At 40.6% G+C, this 20,081-nt stretch overlaps 1 protein-coding gene across 6 annotated transcripts in view; it reads left to right on the top strand.

Moving 5' to 3' along the window:
* Positions 1-6,284: 6,284 nt before the first annotated feature.
* The window catches only part of LOC102205400 (EBF transcription factor 3), a 65,775-nt gene continuing 51,978 nt past the window's right edge, over positions 6,285-20,081 (top strand). For all 6 annotated transcript variants that reach the window (XM_005727454.2, XM_013909385.1, XM_005727453.2 and 3 more), the window contains exons 1-6: positions 6,285-6,981; positions 7,271-7,427; positions 7,737-7,800; positions 8,098-8,153; positions 10,049-10,122; positions 11,800-11,868. In XM_005727454.2, coding sequence (XP_005727511.1) covers positions 6,851-6,981; positions 7,271-7,427; positions 7,737-7,800; positions 8,098-8,153; positions 10,049-10,122; positions 11,800-11,868 — 551 coding nt within the window. In that variant the 5' untranslated portion in view covers positions 6,285-6,850. The remainder of the gene's footprint in view (positions 6,982-7,270; positions 7,428-7,736; positions 7,801-8,097; positions 8,154-10,048; positions 10,123-11,799; positions 11,869-20,081) is intronic.

Genomic DNA, 20,081 nt, shown 5'->3' with positions numbered 1-20,081 from the left:
GAAACATTCATGGTACACTAGATCAGTTCAATATTTAATTTCTCAACAAAGACTACATGATGGAACAGATGCTCAAACTTTGTATGTTTCTCAGGAGAGCAAAACTCACTTTCATGCAGCTATTGAGTACAGAGATTCTGATTGTGTACAGGCTTTGTGTTGACTTCTTTTGGGCTCTTCACCTATGCACTAAATGTACAGTGATGGCTAAGAAGATGCTCAAACATATTAAGTGTGCACAGTGAGTCAGTGTTCAAACCACAGACTGAATACATCAATTGTTTACATCCAGGGGCACTGGAAAACTCATGCGTGGAAGCACATTAGCGATGCACCAAGGTTGCCCTTTGCCTTTATGTCACATTTCAAGTGAAAATTTGACTTGGCATGTTTACATAGGATTTCTTCATCTCCCTTTTAAACCCCTATGGGCAAGCTGAAGGTGAGGGGAACTAAGATTATTATCCCCCGTTTCTCTGAGGAGCTTTTCTTTATGCACACCCTCACAGATGTCGACATTTGGTTAGGCGGTGTACATAGAAGCCCCAGATTATCTAGCGCTCCAGGAAGTCTGTTTAGCTAAAGTTAGGAGTGGTTACTTTCCTGCACCTTTTTAATTTGCTCTGGTGTTTTGTAAGCTAGAGACCCCGCTACTTAGTCATACATCTGTGTTAAACGGGATTCAGGAGAAAAATATCGGTGATTGAAAATTGCTGTCCATTCAAAAACCAGGTCTTAGTTGTACTGATGTTCACATCAATAAGCTCCACTTGTGCAGATGTAGACCTAGTCACGGGAAGCGTAACAGATGGTGTACTATATGTCATAATGCTATAAAATCCAACAGGAATTGACAATTGAAATCCCACCCCAGAGTTTGCCTCTTTTAGCTTTGGCATAATCTTCTCAGGATTTCAATTGCAAAGTCAAAGAGAATAGTCTAGCACACGGGGACTAGTTATCTGGGGCAAATACGGTCTAAGGTTGACAATGCAAAGGCTATGTTTATGTGCATCACACTTGCTATACTGAATGTTTCCCAGAGTGCAAGAACATCCTCCCCTGAATTCTATTCCTCTTCCCACGTCCCAGTGCTGCCGTGGAAAGTAGGCCAAGTGAGCACCAGGGCGTTGCTTTTTTAAGATGATCAGTTTGTCAGTGTGTTTTTGTGTGTGCTCAGGACGGCTATTCATGTGGCTTGACTCTGTAGAACAAAGACCAGCATTATACAATTTGCAGCACTTCCAATAGCAAGGAAAAGGGAGAGGTTGGAAAATAGGGACAGGACAAGTGTGGATGAAACAAAGACAAAATCTGGCTTGTACTCTAATTCATTTACTTCCTCTTTTCCACCTCTTTGTTGCAGCAAAAAGGTCCCTTGCCAGTAACACTCCTCTGCAGGATCATACTGTACTCTGGCTGGCATGGATTATTTTTAGCTATTGCTGTGCAGCTTTCACCTTGACTCCCTCTGTCTTGACATCATAATTAACATTTCTGTTAATAGTAACACAGTCCGATATTAATAATCTGACTAAAATCAAAATGCATTTGTAGACTTGCCAGTTGCCATCAAATATGTATCTCCTTTATAATGGCAGCCCCTAAAGGAGAAAAACGAATTAGAGGCACTGATGCAACATGTTGAAAATATATATTTTGATGTAAGTAACTTGAGAATTATTAGTCTCTTGTGGGTGAGGTAGTATCACTGTGAGTTGGCAACACCTCCATCCTGGGGTCAACAGGCAAATTAAAGGTCTCTGGAGTACTGAGGGAAAGGCTGCTGCCTGTTTGGTCATGCATGCACAGGCGCTCTAAAAAAAATAAGAAAAAAAAGGAACAAGGTTAAAGCTGATGCCTCCTCTTTTGGAGGCCACTTTCCCCGATGCAACATGTGCCCACATCATACTTACTGATGAGGGTTTTTTTTTTAAACTGACCTTTAAAGTCGGATTTTTGCACCCATTTTTCTGAGTGTCACAGTCTGTTTGGCAGTAGGGCGCCTATATATTAAGTTAATATGTTCCGATTTAGAGCTGAATAATCAAATTTGCCTCACTTCCATCATCGCCACTGAGAAATGTGAGGCGGCCTGATAACTTTTTTTTTTAAATAAAGAATTTTAGATAGGCCTACAAAACAGTGATGGACACAATCAAGACCAGGGCTGTGTTAAGAGCGAAGGTATCCTGGGTATTTGGTCATGTGTATTTTGGTCTAAATTTCCAGGGGATATTTTAGATGTTAATAGCCCTGAAGTGGTCTCGGTTTCTTATTTAATTTCTCTCGCCTTCTTTAAATGTAATTCGCCCACAGACTGCGCCGCGAGGCTCTAAACCGCGCAGAAACTCTCTCATCATTTCCACAGCAGAATGGAAATGCAAATTGTGCGCACGGGCAATGCCCTTGACAGAACTCACCACTGCACACAATTAACATGAACACTCTGACAGAAGTTAGTGACGAAACGTGAGGTCACACCAGCACATTGTCAAATAATGTTTATTTCAGACACACAATAAACACACCAGAAATAATAATAATAATAATAATAATAATAATAATAATAATAATAATAATAATAATAATACATAAAAAACGTTCTTTCCTTAATTTTTTTAGCCCTTCAAATATCTGTTATTTTTTCTTATTCTAGTGTGCGAGATGACAAAGAAAAATAAAAAAAATATATTTTTTATTATTTTAAAAATAATTCTGTTGCTTTTTAAAATAGTACCTGAATTTGAAAAAAGAAAATGTAGCTCGTGGGGCAGTGGGGAAGCAGTTACATATAAACCAAACTTGAGATTTTGCTATCTTGTCACTGAACAACACAGCTGCCTCATATCGACTCCATGATCTCAAGTGTAACCAACGAGGGGCGCTGTCCGTCTATTAGCTCCAACTTGACACGAACAGCCTTCATGATTGATCTCATCACTCTTGGCCGTTTGATTTTTTTTCTAACTACAATAATTAAAAAAATATCGTGAAAACCATGTTTTAATATGAGATATCGAATTTTAGGCGTGCATTTATTAGGCCGATAAGTTGTAATAACTAAAGTTTGCACTGAAGGTTTTTTTTTTATATATATATGTGATGCGGAATCAAGCTATTTGGTAATTTAATTAAAACTGATGGGGGAAACTGATATAAGTGATGTGTATTTTTTTCCTCCCTACTCATGAGAAAATTGTCAACGCACAAGCATCAGCTGGAGTTAATCTTTTCTAATTCAGCTACAAGTGACAGAAATTTTAAACAAAGGCTGTAGGCTGAAGCTCCCTAAATTAGTTTTCTTTGCGCGGTGTAACTTAAATTTCAACTTCAAATATTTTCACAAAATATTGTAGCTCTAAACAACGGAACAGGCGATGTTAGCTGTAAACAGTAAGTGGGCTGATTGCCTATTTGTTCCGTATGGAATTTGGAATAATGCCTAACTGTGGGCGTACTTGATAAATATTTAATCGAAAAAAAGAAGAAGAAGGAGAAGGGGGAAAAAGATCACTTTAAAACAACCTCTGCGATAAAGCCGTGAGGAAACTTGCTTGGTGGGTGCTAATAAAATTTCCTTCACTTCGCTTTTTACCAATCAATCCATTAGGAAACAATGCAGGTGAGCATAATGAAAGTGTTGTCCCAATAAAGTGCATCGATGGACAGCTGGGCAGCGGCCGGCTGATTGACTTTGCCTTGACATCTGGGAGGCCCGCTGGCCCCTGGCACGCGTATAGGCTGATGTCGCCATTTACATGCAAATTTAAGGAGATCATGAGGGCCTCGCCCCGTAAATTCACACACACACACATAGACACACGCACACAAAAAAGAAGACGTCACCCTCGTCCCGTCGAGACGGGAGGTCTTCTAAAGTCACCCTGTAACATTTTTTTTTGAGTGGAAACCACGCGTCCCGAGGAGTTTGGTTTTATATCAGTGGTCAGGTCCAAATCTTTGGGGGTTCACTCATTGTGATCACTGAATAGAAAGAGTGAGATAACAGGGCCCCCGTGTTATCAGCCGGTCATTTATACGAGCATTCAGGCTGGCTTAATGCGGCCAAGATGAAATAGTTTGCAATTGTTTCCCCTTCTCTGTCACCCATCACTTACCTCTAGCACGCTGTTGAAAAAAGTGGATTTAAAAAAAATTTCTTAAGGAGAGTGGGGGAGGGGGTGGGTAATAAAAAGAAAATGTGACTGAGATGGTCTAATTCCACGCCCGTGCAAAGTTTTCATGCATGCAATCACTAAAACAAACGGGGATCAACATTTCTTTTATTTTGATGCTAACATTTCACCTAATGATGGAGAGCGCATTTTCCACGGTGTAAGCCCACCACGCAGATGATCCCACAGAATGAGCTGAGACGGATTCAGGCTCCGCGCCTCAGTGTGTGGAGCAGCTGACTCCCTCTCTCCACGTCCAGATGGCTCCTGCACACAGATTTGCATTCATTTTCCTTTAATATCTTCTGAAATAGCGGGGCAGCTGCATTTGTTGTCAAATACGGTTTAAAACTCCCTTTCAGGACAGCATCGTTACCTACGTGACGGGTGTGGAGATCCATTTTCCCTCTCCAGTCAACAGTATCAGATCTAAGAGGATTTGTCTCAAAGTCTCCTAATTTGATAATCAGATTTAAATCGCCTCGGTGCGTGTAATCAGGGGTTAAGTTCTAATAAGCGACTTGAAACTGTGCAAAAAGCACAGTGAGTTCTGTGCAAAAAAGATATTTGCAATCTCGGTAGAACAGACAAAACATTTGCAGCACGCGTCTCGATTTGTTTCATCTAAGGGGGAAAAATACAATTAACAAAGAGCACCCATTTGATTCCATTCTCATATCCTCCCCTCCCCACAAATTTAAACTTTGAGTTCTCTAAAAAAAATAAAAAACAAAAACAAAAATAAAAAGTTTAAAAAAAAATCTACAACCTGGTTTTGTAACTGGGCAATTTGGCAATAGATTGTGTAGAGGTGAAAGCAACAGCTTATAATTCACTTATCTTTGGCAGCAGCTATTAACCCTCTGCACCAGCTAGATAGATTGCTCAGGATATAGCACACATCTCTCTTCCTCGCACCCTCCCCTCTCTCCTTCATCCTCTCCCCCCTTTCACCACTAATGAACCGAATTGCTTGCTTGTCCCTCTCGGACGGAGTCGGACATGTAGGCAGTTGGCTCTTTAAAAATGATTAAGATGTTTCTGATTATTAGGTACATGGCGTGCATTAAATGCGGAAGACATAGAACCATGGATTTCCCGAAGTTTGTTTAATGTCATGAGACACCGACTCTGATTTTTAATCTATAAAAGAGGTCAAAAGACCTGACTTTATCTGCAGTAAATGGCACCGCGATGTGACTGATTTGTTTTGACATTAATAACAAAGATGCTGAAAAACTCCGTCTGATTTCCAAACTTTGCTCCCTTTTTTGGATTTTGTACGCAAAAACTAAAACATAAAAAAAACCAAAAAAAAAAAAACCTGCCCGACTGCCCCAGCGAAACAAATGAGTCAAATACCTGTTGTTAAAAAAATGATCAATGAAAAGTTAATGTAAATTAAAATATTTATAATCATGTGTGATTTTATGATTTCCGCGTTGTGTTAATTACACCTTAATTACAATAACATAACCCACAGCACGCGATCACAATACGAAATAGAATATATATCAATTTTATGAAGAAACATAATCTGCTCTTATTGAAATATGATTTATGGCCTTTAATCTCACAGACACTGAGATGCTTTCGATACGTCAGTGAACAAACAGTCTCATCAAGTCAATTTGTAATGGTGTTAACAAATTTAATCGAATAAATATATGAAATGCTATTAATTTTAATCCATTATAATAAAACTAATCACGGAAATTGCAATCGGTAGGCCAGCTAAAAATAATAAGCACTGAATTCCGAGTAATTGTTATGTATTATTATTATGATTATTTTATTATTATTATTATTTTCCTCCTCATTATGTGTGATGGTTACACCCGGTTGAATTTTCCATATCATTAAAAAAATCAAACTCACCACATATAGGGCCTAAGCAAGAGGAAAAGTGGAGCGAATGAGTGTTCTCAAGCTGCTGCACTATAGGGCTGTACCCGTACAGTGGAGCGCCACTGCCTGACAGGAACCGTCAGAGCTCCATATATGGTCAAAACCACGCCCCTTCAGCGTCATATTCTGACAGCGCCTCTCCCGTGGGTTTAGAGTTTTGGCTCCCGGGAAAGATTTCAGTCCTCGGGGAAAGAGGGCTTAGTTTTGCATGTTCCCATCCATCCTGCACGACGCGAAAGGGCCCCTTATCCACCTCTCCTGTGTACTAGGAACACCTCCACTGGTGATCAGCCTTTGCCTGTGTTTGTCTTGTGGAGAAGCAGCAGCACCTTTTCAGGAGTGGGTTTTTTATTCAACAAGAAGTCCTGAAGGTTTTGGATGCGGTGCTTCAGGGATGTGGGCACTTTGAGAGCAGCATCACCCACAAACACAAACAACTGCCATCGATTTTTCTGTGAATAGCACAAAAAAAAAGAAAAGAAAAAAAAACAGAGGAACAATAGCAACACAAAAAAATCTTGTCTATTGAACAATTCACTTTTCCAGTCTGTGGATACCGCTCTAACTAAGTACAGCACTTTGAGAATTGTTCACATCGGACGGACTGAAGAGGGAGGCAAGACCTGTGGACCGGGTTTTCCCTCGCAAGTCTGAATCGGCTCTCGCTACTTATCCCGTGAAAAAAAAAACCCTGAAGGATAACACGCTTGGACGTTTATTTGCCTAATTTCGCAGGAGGCTCTTTTTCACGCAAATTGTCCTAAATGTTTGGGATTCAGGAAACTATACCGCGGGGTGGGACGACGATGAAGGAGGAACCGCTGGGTGGACTGAACTCGGTCCGCTCCTGGATGCACACAGCTGGGGTGGTGGATGCAAACACAGCCGCCCAAAGGTACGCATGCCAAAAAGCATCTGATTTTTCTCACGCATTCCCTCCTCATCATATCGACCCCTCAATCCCCTGAATACTCTGTATCAATTACGGTCTCCCAATAAATGCCCCCCCTTCGGCTTTCCCTTCTTTCATTACATCAGATTACCCATTATTGTGACAAATCAAGAAATCTCCCCCGTACTCAAGCGTGCTTCTGCATCTCCAATGTTTCCATCAGCTTCTCCATCATCTAGTATCCCCGGTGTCCGGTGCTTAACCGAGATGGTCTCTTGTTTTCTCCCCGCAGCGGTGTCGGCTTGGCACGGGCACATTATGAAAAGCAGCCCCCTTCCAACCTCAGAAAATCCAATTTTTTCCATTTCGTCCTGGCGCTGTATGACAGACAGGGTCAGCCCGTGGAGATCGAAAGGACAGCTTTTGTGGACTTTGTGGAGAAAGAAAAAGTAAGCGGTGTATTTTAGAATACATGCACCTCTCTACATAATCAGTACATGTATCGAAATTATGTACTCAGAAATGGGCAATGGGTTACTAAGGGGAAGTCACGTGTAATATTGATTTTCTTTAAAAAGAAAAAAAGGAAAAAAGGAAAAATTCAATTCCTTGATGACAGAGGGTCATTTTAGCATCTAAAGCCGTTTCTCTTCTTTAGCACCAAAACTCTGAATTTATTTTTAAACGCATAGACATGTGGTGGTGATGGGCAGTTGTTTTTCTGATTGCTGATTTTCACAAACTGTTGTTTTCTGCAGGAACCAACCAGTGAAAAAACTAACAATGGGATACATTACAAACTACAGTTATTGTACAGTAACGGTGAGTGAAACTGTCTTTAATATTTTTAGAAACATGTGAAAATCTATCAGTGAGTTTGTCTGTGTGCGTAAAACCACATGTAATAATAATAATAATAATAATTATTATTATTATTATAATTATAATAATAATAATAATATTATAAAATTATAATCACTATCTGAACTCTTAGATTTTAATGAAAAGTTTTTTTTTCTTTTTTCTCTTTTTTTGAGGGTTTATTATTATTTATTTTCATAAACTCATTACCCACAATTCCTTAAAAATGTAAAAGTGCTCCTCTTTTTCTCTCCCCAGGCGTCAGAACAGAACAGGATCTTTACATACGGTTAATCGATTCCATGACGAAGCAGGTAAGCTGCTGCTGTTACACTTGTTTCTGCGCACAGTGCAAACTTGCCTCGCGTCCACGGTTCACAAGTGGGGGAGGAAAAAAACATTTAAAAAAAAGCCAAACAAAATCTTAACATGGCGTGTAAATCGTCACCCCTGAGATACATAGACACACTTCTCGGTTTTCTAAAAAAAAAAAAGAAAAAAATCTTGCAAAATGCAGTTGTGGCACAAAATAAAAATCAAATTACAGATGGAATCAGAAGAGACAGCTTCCATTTTGACTGTTTACGTTTGACCATATCATATTGCAAGACCCTAAAGTCAATTTCTCTTCGCCAGAGTTGAGTCTTTTTTTTTTTGTAGGTTCAGTTTGTCCAGCATTAAAATTTAAACACTACCTCTGCTCCATATGATCCGATTTGACTTTTCCTGCAAAGAGTCAGAGGTGACGGTCTAAACATTTTTTTTTAAAAATTGCTTTAAATGTTATATTTATAAAAATAGACATTTAAAAAATTCTGCTCAGGTGTAAACACGTGAATGGCTTTCATAGCGTAAAAATAAACCCCCAAAAATGCTTATGAGTATTTTTTTTTTTTTTTTTTTAGATTACCGAACTTAATTATGATTAGGGAAAATAAAATTAGACGCCACGCTTTCGTCTCTCCATATCGTGTTTTATTATTAAACAGAGGATTTAGCTAGAGCCTCCTGAATAGAGCCGTGAAGCCTGGACCACTGGTCACAGACAACATTCCTGTGCGAATGATCCGAGTCAATGACGCAGAACAAGCAATTTATGGATTTCTGTTTCTACAGCTGCAAATAGCCACATAAATCAAACCAATATAGATAATCGCCTGGTTCCCCCGAAAAAAAGAAGAGAGGGGAGGAAAAAAAAACCACAGCAGGTCAAGTAGGACAGCTTTTAGAAGCGAGAGAGAGTGATGCGACCTGGTTCAGATATGTCACTTTTTCAAAGTCATTCTTTCCTGTTGGCATAAAGAGAGTCAGGGGCAAAAAATACAAATTTCATTCTAGGCAAACAGAACGTAAAAATTAAATGCAACCTATCAGGTTTATTTATTATATATATATATATGTAGATTTTTTTGGCATTATGTGCAATATTTTCTTTATAATTTGTTGCTTTGCTTTGCATTTACACTCGGTGCCGGTTCAGCGTACGAGGGAGTAAAGTGTCTATCCTTAGAAATGGTAGAAGGAGGGAGGGATCGAGGGAGGGAGAGAAGAGCGGCAGAACTGATAGCTCCACGCCATCTGTTTCAGCCAATGCTCAAAAATTACTCAACCGTACCGCCAGACACCGCTTTTTATCCACAGAAAGATCATTGTTAGCGGCTCAAAATAAACAACAGATTGCCCATTAACACTTTCCCCCAAATATCCCCAGATTATAAGCATATTGATGACACTTCTATTGGATCTCTCCTTATGAAAATCCCTCTGTCTCCCCCCCCTCTCTCTTCCTCTGTCTGTCTGTGCCACATATTATCCAGATTAATAAAAAATACAGTTTATGATTATTATTAAATATATGGATTGCTACTTTTATTTTTATATAAATTTTTACTATTGCTGCCACAAAAATGTAGAAGCAGTTGATATTTGTGCATTTTTTAATAGTTAAATTTAGACAGTCATTTATGTTTATAGAAATCAGTATAATTTACAGCACAGGGGAATGCTGGGATTATTTGAACCACATTTCCTATTCAGTATTTGGTCTCATCTGTTATATTGTGTTGCTCTAACATCACGTGTGTTCATGCCCTGATTTATTTTGTTAAACAGTAGCCTAATTATTTGCCAGTTCAAGAGTTTTCTTGATGTGTGTGTTGAAAACGACGGCTGTGTTTTCACTTTATTTCCATCTCATTTTGTTTCAAAGGCCATAGTTTATGAGGGTCAAGACAAGAATCCAGAAATGTGCAGAGTTCTTCTTACTCATGAAATTATGTGCAGGTAAGCGTTATTTTCCTGCTCTGTCCATTTTGCAGATTCAAGCAAAAAGTAATTCCCTCCCCTTCAATAAGTTTTGACACTCATGATGTGATGCAGCGAGCCAAAACTGTCCTGTGGTCCTTCAGCAGCCACAGAGCGAGAGAGAGCTGCTGTCATTTCTAACTTTGATATGATGTGATTCAACTTTGATATGAATATGACAGTGAAAATGAACTGTCTTTTCCAGTGAAGGGGAACTGAATGTGTAATAAACACTCAGTGACAAAGTACATAAGTTGTGGTTTTGTTTTTTTTAATCTTTTAGTTTGTTTTTATATTTTAAGAATTATATATCAGCATGCCAGGGACAATGTGTCTTCTGTTATGCATTAATGCTGCATGCTATGCATCTTTTTTTTTTTTGTACTCAATTCTCAGTTGATCCCACCTGTCAACAATGATCAGCAAGCCTTTTAGTGTCATTTAACCACATAAATCTCCACTCATATTGCGCTGCTATTCAGCGGTGTCATTGATACTAAAAGGAAAAACGCCTTTTGTTGTTATTGTTGAGCTCAGCATGAGCTTTGTGAACATTGAATTCGGATACTGTCGGTTAACCGCTCCTTTGTTGCACCGGTGCATTGTTCAAGTTACTGGTTGAGAGCAAGTGCAGCATGAGAGCTGAGAATGATTTGTCTTTTTCCATGCATAAACTCATCACTCACGCTCAATTTATACAAGCATCCATCACTTATTTGTGACACATTGAATATGGTCGTGCTCGAGAGGTAATATTTTTTTTTTTTCCAAAGGGAAGTGCATTTTGCTGCTGAATAAAACAACTACTACAACTGCTGCCTATTATCACATAAGAAGATATACATAATGAGAATATTCTTTTGATATATTATCTAATTAAAGCATATTTTATTTTAGCCGTGTAATAAACTAGTTTTTGAATTATATATTTTTTCTCAGTACTTTGCAGCCATAAAACACTTTTTTATTATTGCTTCTAGAAAGTCATGTAAATCAGGGATATTTAAATAGCGTGTGCTTGACTGACAGTAGCTTTGCACAAAATCTTTGTTTTCCCTTTCTGCACCATATGGCATAAATCAATCTTATTCACATATGTTTATATGTTTTCATTTCAAATGGAAGCTGGGATGATGTATTTGTTTATTTTTGCTGTTTTTTTTATTCCAGTCCCAATCAAAGAAGTGAAAGGCAGCTAGCTATAGGCTTAGGGAGGAGATGGTTGAAACATGTGGTGGAAGATAGATTAGTGCTTTTGAGGCCATAATTGATAAATGCCCCGCAGAAATATTGGTTGAGGGTGGCACCTTGCATCTCCCTCAGAAATAGCAGCTTGGCAATTAGAGGTAAACAAAAGCTGAAGCTGTGAAAAGTGACTCCCCTGCCTCCTGGCCCAATCCCCACTCCCCTCCCCTCCAACACTAAGCCAAACAACACAACATGTTGTTTTCACCATTTTTATCAGCCATCAGCATCAATGGAAAGGATAGATTGAGTGAAGGAAATTTCATGGTAATTTTTACCCCCCATATCAAAAGCACTCAGATACGCGTAATACATGCGTGTTTTTTTTTTTTTTTGTGCATTATTTATTTATTTGTATTTATTGTGCAAAGTATCGCTTGCCCTGTAACACACTTTTCTATGTTTTTGTAGCCGATGCTGTGACAAGAAAAGCTGTGGAAACAGGAACGAGACTCCCTCAGACCCAGTGATCATTGACAGGTAGGCCGTGTGCAGCTTTTTCCTTTTCTGTGTTTGCGAACAGGGAATGAGTAAGTGAATGAGTGAGCGTCAGACTGACTAAATGCATGAGTGACTGAGTGGATGAGCAGGCACACGGATGAGCTAGTGAACAAATTAGTCCCCTCCCGCTGTACCAGACGGCCCAGTTGGGCTGACTTGCATCTTACAGCCCACAGTGTGGGAACTGTGGGTGACTCTGTGTGAGTGGCTGAGGGGTGTCTTTCCCAAGTACCTGTGCACTGAGGGGCGGTCACCACCTGGATAGGGTTTGTTCAGTCACAGGTGGTTCAATCACTAGAGGATCATGCTGGGAATACACCTAATTAGCTTAGGCAACTTCGCATTTATTTGGCTGGCTTCCTTTCTTTGTTTATGACAGTGATGCTTACACTGTCAATAGTTGTTTTTCATTGACTGTTTCCTTCGTTCAAGTTAGCTGTGAGCTAGGTGCCATTAAAGCTTTGTTTTAGGAGGGATAAACATTTTATGTCTGCTGTTTTGTTCTGCACCTTCAGGCTAGTTATCTGCCACTTTTATATTACCTTCATCACTTTATAAAGTGGGAGAATAAATGGCCTTCTTCCAGGCGTTGACATTTTCCCTCACGCTGTGAAACTATAGGTCTTGGTCAATGTGAATATGTTTAGGTTGGTGGTACGAGGGTGTGCGCGCTTATGTGCTTATGTGTGTTCGGTGGCTATAGAGGTGAGGTAGGGGGTGTAGTTTGAGCGTCGATCTCAATGTAACTCTCACCACGTAGTAGGGAGAGACAGCAATGCTAATGTTTGACTAGCTGGAATCACTGTTTGCTTAGTGGAGAATGCCTGGTATCTGACAGAGGGGACAACTCTCTTATTAGTAATCAAATAGGGCTGAGCAGTTGTTGCTGCCACTCCACTCCAGCGGCTTCTCATGCATCAGGAAGTAGGAGCTGGCTGCCCTGGGAGCCTGGATGGATTACCAGAGCTACTGCTGTCTGAAGTCAAGCTCACAAAGACACACATGTAGATAAACGCAGATGCACACTCAGACAAGGACACAAACGCAGACAGACAGACACCCACACACACGCATGCACATCCTCAAACACACACGCGTGCTGCTTGTATGTCGTTCATGCTGTTGCTGTGGCTGAATGTATCTCAATGCAAGTACAAGAAAACTATTGAGGGGTTTTTTAGGGCATCGTAAGAGTATAGCTTTTTCCTTTTTTTTTTCTCGCCGGATTGCAAGGATTTCTTAATTCATTAGTCAGGTGCATTTGTTCCTTACAATAGTGACAGCGATAGTGCAAACATTAACATATAACTTGAGACGTCTATGTCTCCTGATTTCCGCCGCTTTCATGTTTGCTTTGTGCTGCTCTGCTGCCTTTTACTGTTTAGAGTTTCGCACGCCATTGTTCTTCAATCTGCGGGACAAAACATGTAACTTAAGTACAATAAGCAAAATGAATGCATGGAGAATTAAAGTCAAGAAGAGGGGTGGGAAAAAAAGAACAGGGAAAAAAGAAGCGGATGGATATTGTAAGCTCAACTGGCTCAGGGAGGGCTCGGATTTTCATTGTGACGAGTCTGAATAGGAGTAGAGTATCCCTTTCCTTGCACAATGAGCAGCTCTGTTGAAACACAAAAGCATATGTTCCTCATTAGACCCTCCCATTGTCTCCATGTCGTAACTATGAGCCCGTCAGCTCACCCTAACAGACCCACACAGGTTCCCAGTGACTGAAGGAGGCTTGCAGAGAGGGGTGCTTGTGAAAGGTTGCAGGGTTTAGCAAGAGTTACGGACACGGCCAGAGCACACTGTAGGCTTGCTATGTAAGCTTATTTACTGCAATTACTTGACTTTTCCCGCTGTGCATATGGGTAAGCTTTTCTGTTAAAGCTTCCATGTTTTACAGCCATTTCTGTTACATCTGTCATTTTCTCATGCACATCATTACAGGCACCTGTGCTGCGGTCGCTGCTGGCAGAAACTGATTATTTCCAATTGAGTAGAACATAGTTGAGTGACATAAACCTAGAGGAGAGGTTTGATTGTTGAATCAGGCACGTCTCATCTGTCTACAATTACAGTATGAAAACCAGCTAGCACTGCCACATTTCCCAGAGAAACAGTAGCATGGCCGAACCTTAAGAAACAGATTTGGAGTGAATCATTGATGGCGTTCATTCTCTGTAACATTTTCCCAGATGGTAAGAGGGGAAAGCGCACACAGCTAGCTGGCATCTAGCAAGACATTAACTGGCATTCCCATGGATCTGGCATATCCAACGGAGTTTGGGAAACTTATCATTCCAAATGTGTCCTATTTTCCTGCGGTCAAGCCAGACATCTGTTTACCCTATTTTCTCTCAGAGTTTTGATACAGATTTTCACTCAGATTTTTGAAGAGGAAGGATTCTCTTTAAAAAAAAAAAAAAAGTTGGTTAGATATAGGCCCAACAGCTGTCACAAAGTTTCAGCACTGCTTGGTCTTTAAATATTTCAGCACTTACATTTGATGCCCTTGCATAATTCATATTAATTTTTGGATGAAGAAAGGCCCTATTTTTGCTGCATTTGGGTGGGTTTATATGTGCTACTAAAGTTTCAGTGTCTTTTGCAAAAGTCAGTTCGTATTTTGCTCTACAAAAAAGTCGATTCACTGTTAAGAGCATGAGCACTCTTTTTCCTTTCTTCAGACATCAAACCAGAAACTAAAAAAAAAAAAAAAAGTACGTCAGTCCGTGCTTGTTAAATAAAGGAAACAGCTACTAATTGTAGCATTGTTGCTATGATCGCATAGCTGTACACTTTGCTATGTCTCATTTATAAATCCAGCAGTGCTACAGTTGTCACATTTATAAGTTAATGGTCCTTTAAAGTAAGTGGGAGTGTAGGCTGATTTAACTGGTAATTTAAGTCTTTAGAAATATAGTGATGAGGCACCCAATATCTGATTAGATGGTTTTCCCATTTACAGTACACATATAGCCAAACATAACTCAATTTACGGTGACTCCTCTGGTTGGGTATCTGCCTTCACTCTCTTGCATATTGACTTTGTCCTCTCTTGTGTGAAAGATTAGATACATTGTTCCGGCTTACACATGGATTTTGTAATAAGACGGCACATGTTGTTGAAAGAGGAGAGAAAATGACTCATTCTGACTGTCAGGGTTCAAAGGTCACATTTTACACAGGGATCTCGAGCAATTTATGCAAGTAGCATTGAAACAGACAAGCGGCAAATGTGTTAAGAGCGTGTATGAATTTGGATTTTTTTTAAGGTGTGTGAGTTTACGCTGCCATTCACCAACAGATTCTGGACCATATCTAAACATGTCAGCTTCATTTATTCCAGCGGCTATGGCCCTCCCTTTCACTTCCTGTCACAAAGGTCAAAGAGCACTGACCTTTGGAGTGCAGCCCAGCCACTGAATAATTCATGACATTGACTTGTTTTTTCCCCTTATTTTTCCCCTTGTCTCTTTCTTTCTCTCTCTTTTTTTTTGGTCAGCACACATGGTTGTGCTGTGGGAGGCTTTTATTCATTTAGCTCATTTATAAAGGCCTCACCGCACCTGTTCGTGTGTTAATGCAATTAAATTTTTGCCTAATGTAGATTTTGCTTAGCTTTCTGTTATGTCCCTCATTAGTGAGCCTGTATTTTCTAAATGACTTTGCGTTATCGTTCATTTGTGGAACACCTACGAGGTCATTTCCCAGAGTGCACTTGACTTGTTGTCAAGTTGTTTACCAGAAACAAAAGACCGCAGCCTTAGAACGTCTCGCATGTGGTTCCCTCGGCCTTCTAAGAAACAAATCGGAAAATTTGTGCGCTCCCATCTGGTTTGTGCAAAACCGTGATTACCTCCAAAAGCTGAACAAATGCCAGTATTTATAAGGTCAGCCCTTTATGTGGAAATGTGATGTAAATGAGAATCAGCGAAAGGGGACATTAAACAAAATTAAATTCATTGTCTCCTTTAATGTCATTTACATTTTTGGCTAAGCCCTGGACTGTCAAAGAGGATTTCTAAAACCATTTTAATTGCACATCAGCATTGGAAAAGAGGGTGTGTTTTCACTGAGCGGCTGACTTGATAACCTGCAAAGAGAAGTCTGTTTATGAAGTGCCTAAATGACATGTTTTCACTGCATCTGCAGAGGGGCAATTAAGATGGCACTCGGTAGGTAGTGTTAATCTAACACCATCCCACCATCCATAATGAAAATGATGCAGTGGATAGGGTCACTGTTGTTTTGATTTAGAGTTGATTGCTGCAGGTGTTACTTTTATTTCTCTTTTTAACATTATACCACTGAGCTGTGGGATCTTTAGATTTTACAGTGAGTCATTTAAAGCTGTTAACATGTATAGGAAATGCTCTGTTATTATATTTACACACGCATGCAAACACCTGCAAATGTCTTATTATTTGCGGCTTAATAAAATATCCATCTTGCTGTTGGATTTATGGCTGTGTTTGGTGTAATTCATGTGACAGATGTGAGTTTTTCACGCCCATTGAGAAATGGGAGAATAAACTGGCCACCCCTGCCTAAGTCGACGTGATGTTTGAGTGAAGCCTGTCTCCTCCTGAGCCAGAGTAGGAAGAGCAGGAAGTGTTGAGAGTGAAAGCTGTACTTGGCAGCCCTCCTTTGGCTTGCACTTGCCGAGAAATGAAACCCAGACCCTCTCTGCAGCCCTAGAGCCAGAACCTCCTTCCCAGTGCTCCAACATCCAGGATTGGGTAATACTGTTCACTAAGCAAAACATTACCTCAAATTATACTCGCCCTGTTTTCTATTCCCTCCTCCCTCATGTCGGTTTTATCGCAGTTTGTAAATGTCAAGACACGTACAAAGACGCACAGTATAAATGATATTTTCCAAATTATGCTCACATGTTTGGGTTCACATGAGTGGCGGCTGAATGTAACGTGGTGCCTGACGTTCCCGAGGGAGACCCACCTCACTAGGGTAGGATTCCCCAGTGGCATCAGCTAATGGCAAGACTTGACAACAGCAGAGAAGCCGGGGGTGTTGTGTTTTACTAGCGCTGAGCAGGGGTGATGACTTTAACATGTGTGCAGAGAAAGACGGAGATGTTTGTGTGGCGTGTGTGCATGTGTTTTGTGTGTGTACCTGCATCTCTGAGTGTGTGCACACACTCGCGTGTGTGTGTGTGTGTGTGCTGTGCTAAAGAGAGAGGTGTGCAGTACGAAAGTGGCGCGGGCCAACAGAGCGACGGATTCGGCTCCAGCTTGACGGCAGTGAAAGACGAAACATGGTTCCACATGTGTTGAGAAAGAGCAGTCCATCTGTCCATTGAGACAACCCCTCCCCCCCTCCAACCCCACCCCCCTTCTCTTTCCCTCTTTCCTTCTCTTCCTCTCTCCTTCTCTAGCTGCCCGAACCACCCACCCCCTCCACTTTTTACTCCCCTGGTTCACTGCTGACAGAAACAAGGCCAGAGCTGGGGTGATGGGATGAATGCTGGGCCAAGAGCAACACTGGACCTTGTATACACACAGTTACACACACACACAGTTACACACACACACACACACACACACACGCACACACACACAAGCCGAAGAGGAGTAAGAAAAGGTTATCAAAGATTTTATATTTATTTATTCACTTGTTTTTTTGTTTTTTTTTGGTGTATGTCTTTATATGTTGTTAAAGTTTGCCATCTTTATTCGCCGACTTGTTTTTCCATAGTTTTCATGTCCAGCTGCGGAGCGATCATTTATTTTGATATTATGAGCGAAAACACTCTATCGAGATTTATTCACTGTTCCCCGACACACTGCTGCAATAAGCCACCGTGGTGAAAATCCTACATTATTGAAATTAAATCTGAGGTAAATAAAACATGCCACTCTTTCTCAAATATTTAGCAGCTCTCCTTTATAATTAAACTTTGTAGCTGTTGTGATGATGTTGTTTGGTTCCTTAAAGCATTAATGACGCAAGATCTTTGTCGAACAGCTCCCGATTCTGTGAATCACATTTAGGTCACTCAGACCTATGTGTGTGTGTTTTTTTTTTTCTTTTTCCTTTTTTGTGCTATTTTTTCAGTTGAAAAAGAGTCTCCTTTCTTTCACTTGGCATGTTCTTACTCCCATTCAATCCTTATTAGGTTTCCCCTAATTGTCAAACAAACTGTTGGGTCAACCTCAGTCGTATCTGGCCGTAAAACAGCACATTAGGCCCTGGTGAGGGATATATGTGGTATTTCATCGGAGACGGAGTAATGCTGGGGTTTTATGGTTAAGTACCAGTTCACGCCCACGCCATTTGTTTCGCATTAGAGTGGAGGTTTTGTAAATCAGATCAATATGTTCGCTGAGATGTGATTCCATGTTGGGATCTCCCGAGTCGTTCTTTCCTCAAGTATTTTTCTTAGGGGACTGGTTGTCGATGCACACTCCTCTGCTCCCCCTCCCTGCCCATCCTTCCTTTTTTCCCTACCTCTGTCAGTCCCTCCCTCCACCACCGCCGCAATCTTTTTCCATTTTCTGAATGTAGCAATTTGTAGTGTGACACAGGCTAGATTAGGATGGGAAGCAGTCTGAAGATTTCATCGGACATGGTCCTGCTCCCGCTGGTGTGAGGTCACAGGACAAAGATGGGGGGAATTCAGGGATAGGGTCATCAGTTACCTCGGGGAAACGAGCTGGTCTGCTGGCTGCTCTGTTGGCCCCAGGGGTGCCTGGGATGTATCGGAGGAGAAGCCCCAGAGAAAGAACCCTGAACCAGTGTCATTTATTAAAAGTGACAAGTTATTTCTAACTATAGCTCTGTTTTTATTGTTTTACAATGCTGTCATTTGGAACAGTGCCTCTCTGTTCAGGAATCACAAACAAGTGATGAATGAACCAGGTGACCAGCTTTTTTACCATACACACATGCTCGATGCTCCTCTGCAACACACACGCGCTGTTAAATGATATTTTGTGTCTCATTTCTGTGGTAAATTAAACAAATGTGCAGGTTTAATAAAGATCGACCCCGTGATAAGTGTACTAAAAACATTTCACCATGCACCAGATTTTCCTGCAGGACATTTGTTCAGTAAATTAATAACAGCTTACAGTATGCATCTCAGCTTGACCTCTGCATAATCAGTACCAGGCGTTCTGCAGAATATGACCACACTGTGGTGTGTGTGTGTGCACAGAGAGTAGATATTCAGCTTTTACTGTTTCAGTTGTTTTTCTATTCTGGGTTTTATTTATAAAAATCATAAAGTTCACAGTAATAATGGCATATTTTTTTAGTGTTTGACCAAAGCTCTTCATTGAGGGTCACTGAGGTACTCTGCTCCCCATCTTTTTTTTTACTGCCTGCCCCAACTGCGTTAATGATATATGACAGAAATTTCCTTGTGCTGGTTCAGTGGCAAGAAAGGTCCTGGCTAGTCTATATCAATCCATCTGACTTATGTTCCCATGTCTTGAATTACCGCTTGATGGAAACCTGCTGTGGGCTTCTCTTGCCAATTGAAATCAGATCTCCTCCACAGCCTGGTGTGATATTGATCCATATTCAACACCCAGGCTGCAGATCGATCAGTATTGATTTACAATAAAAAACACTCCTCTGCTTGTTCAGCACTGCGATCGATACTTTAAAGTAAAGGGGGGGAAAAAAATTTAAAAAGAAGAAAAACAGGGCTGTTCTTTCTACCATGCAGCGACCAGCTGGAATATATTAAAAAAAATATATGAAGAGATGTTTCATTTCATTAGAGGAGTGCGAGTTTAAGTGACCAAACCTTGACCACGCCAGCAACCGGCAACCACGTCTGCAGTGAACAATGATCCTCTCCTGCTCATGTGAGACAAACCAATAAAAATGGTTTAACAGGATGACACTTCTATAAGGACTCATTTATTGAAGGAGGTGTGTCTGTTTCTGAATTAGTGGCACATCTGCACTGCAGTGGGGAGTGCTAAAACTGTCATATCAAATCTTTCAGAAAATTGAAATGGAATGCTAAAAGTGGTGGATCGCTTGAGCTTGATTTCAGCGTGTTAACACGATGACATGATTTCCTGCGGTGTGATATTAATTCATGTCTCATTCTCTATCCCACCCGCACACACACGCTGGGCCCCTGCCTTCCACACGGTCATCATTAGGACCCAATACAACACCGAACACACTGGAACAGACTAACAGGACCTATT

The sequence above is a fragment of the Pundamilia nyererei genome, unplaced genomic scaffold (genome assembly GCF_000239375.1).
Source record: "Pundamilia nyererei isolate P.nyererei 1_Seehausen unplaced genomic scaffold, PunNye1.0 scaffold00024, whole genome shotgun sequence".
NCBI lineage: Eukaryota > Metazoa > Chordata > Actinopteri > Cichliformes > Cichlidae > Pundamilia > Pundamilia nyererei.
This window is presented reverse-complemented; position numbering and strand designations above follow the sequence as displayed.